Source organism: Etheostoma spectabile, chromosome 1, assembly GCF_008692095.1.
Source record: "Etheostoma spectabile isolate EspeVRDwgs_2016 chromosome 1, UIUC_Espe_1.0, whole genome shotgun sequence".
Taxonomy (NCBI): Eukaryota; Metazoa; Chordata; class Actinopteri; order Perciformes; family Percidae; genus Etheostoma; species Etheostoma spectabile.
The window spans coordinates 30,033,466-30,035,111 of NC_045733.1; the positions used below are offsets into that span (position 1 = coordinate 30,033,466).

The following is a 1,646-nucleotide window of genomic DNA, read 5'->3' on the forward strand; positions in this document are numbered from 1 at the left end:
AAAAAAAAGTCATGATATAAAGTATGGTGTATTGCAGAGGGTGTGGGTACCTCATGGATAAGGCACTTGTCGATGAGTTGTAGGTAGGAGCTGATGTTGTCCTCGTCGGACCTCGACACCAGTAGCTGGGTACAAACTGAGGAGGATGGAAATTAAGGCATTAAAACAAAACATAACCTCTCTCAGTCCATGAAAACAATCTCATATGAGTGCCGGTGCATACAGCTCACCTTTTCCCATGACACGAGTAAACTGGCCGGGTATATCCCCCTCTGCGATGACACTTGTGCCTGACTCTGCCTCCCCTCCACCTCCACCAACCCCAGTCAGGTGGGAGCCGGGCGCTGCGCTCTTCCCCTCAGGGCTTAGCAGGGGGCGCTGCAGGGAGGCCTCCTCTCCACCAATGAAAGCCTTGATAGGCGTCATGATCATTTGGTGGAGCTCCTGCAGCGGGGCGCGCAGATTACTGCCCTCCAACACATCCTGGTGGTGGCAAGTGAGAGGAGGGAAGAGGAGGGAGGGAACGTGAGGAGCAGATCAGAAAGATTTGAAAGAATAAAGAGGACTATCTATCAAAGTGATCGATGTGGTGTGGCATTTACAATGAAGATGTCAAGAGTAAGAATTGCAGCTTTACTTTACTTGGGTGGACCGCCTCTCTGTCCCAAAACGTTCAATATAATCATAAAAGACAATTCTGTTTACTTTAGACCTACATGCTGAATATTAACAGACTGACAGATGGGGGAGGCATCTCTGACGTGTGATAGAGCAGAGGATAAAGTAATACAAAAATACATGCATGCGGTTTTGCTTCACTACTTATGTCCGCGTGCATCATATCAGCCTCCCACCCATCGCTCACACAGCAGCGCTCTACATGAGTCTGTGTAAACCCAAAATACCAAGCAACAGGTGTCTTGTTTCCCCAGCTCTACCAATGCAGTGGTAACAAATTTTAAATGAAGCGTTGGTGAAAAGGTTAAGCCTGAATTTAGCTTGTCCAAGATGTCCCTCCTGTGGTGTGCCCTTGAGCGCCATTGTCTTGCTTTGAAGGCTGAATGGAAGAGTGAGGGGTGACGCGGATGTGTTTAAATTCGGAGCCCAAAACTCTCCTTCCTGGATTAGGTGTTCCTTTAGCTGCCATCTCAGATACATAACACCTTCTCACTTTCTCTCACAAACGCACAGGAAAATGAGAGAGGGTGTCGTGTGGTGTTGATTAGCATTACAATCACCAGTAACAAAAATGTAAATAAAAAAACTTCCAAATTCAAATAGTTACAGGTAGGACTAGAAGCTCTATGAGATTTCTTTGTCTGTGAAGATGAAGACGAGAAGTAGAGAATGTGGTATGGAGTCACTGACCTTTTCCAAGCTGCGAAGTAGGTTCTGCCTTTCTTTGAGCTTCAGAATGCTGATAACAATCTTGTGTCTTGCTCCTTTAGTGACCTTCTGTTTGAAGAAAAGGGTTTTGTGTCAAACACCTCCTTGCTCTTTGGCAAAACGCTGGTCTAAAAGACTAATAGCTATTCTTTGAGATAAATAGAAATGCAGTGTACTATTCAGGGTGTAAAGGTTCTTTCAAATTGGTGAGGCAGATGTTATTGGGGAAAGTGTAACAGCAGGCGATGTAGCCAGTGGAG

The 1,646-nt window shown here is 45.7% G+C and overlaps 1 protein-coding gene across 7 annotated transcripts in view; it reads right to left on the minus strand.

The window, feature by feature from the left end:
* samd4a (sterile alpha motif domain containing 4A) overlaps nt 1-1,646 on the minus strand; it is a 55,329-nt gene that overhangs the window by 14,360 nt on the left and 39,323 nt on the right. For 5 of the 7 annotated variants that reach the window (XR_004331440.1, XM_032512113.1, XM_032512110.1 and 2 more), the window contains 3 exons: nt 1,369-1,455; nt 231-483; nt 51-136 (listed from right to left, as the gene is read on the minus strand). Coding sequence is in view for 6 of the 7 variants with exons in the window: in XM_032512113.1 (XP_032368004.1) it covers nt 51-136; nt 231-483; nt 1,369-1,455 (426 nt within the window). In the remaining variant the exon portion in view is untranslated. The remainder of the gene's footprint in view (nt 1-50; nt 137-230; nt 484-1,368; nt 1,456-1,646) is intronic. The other 2 variants (XM_032512101.1, XM_032512085.1) reach the window with 1 other exon arrangement.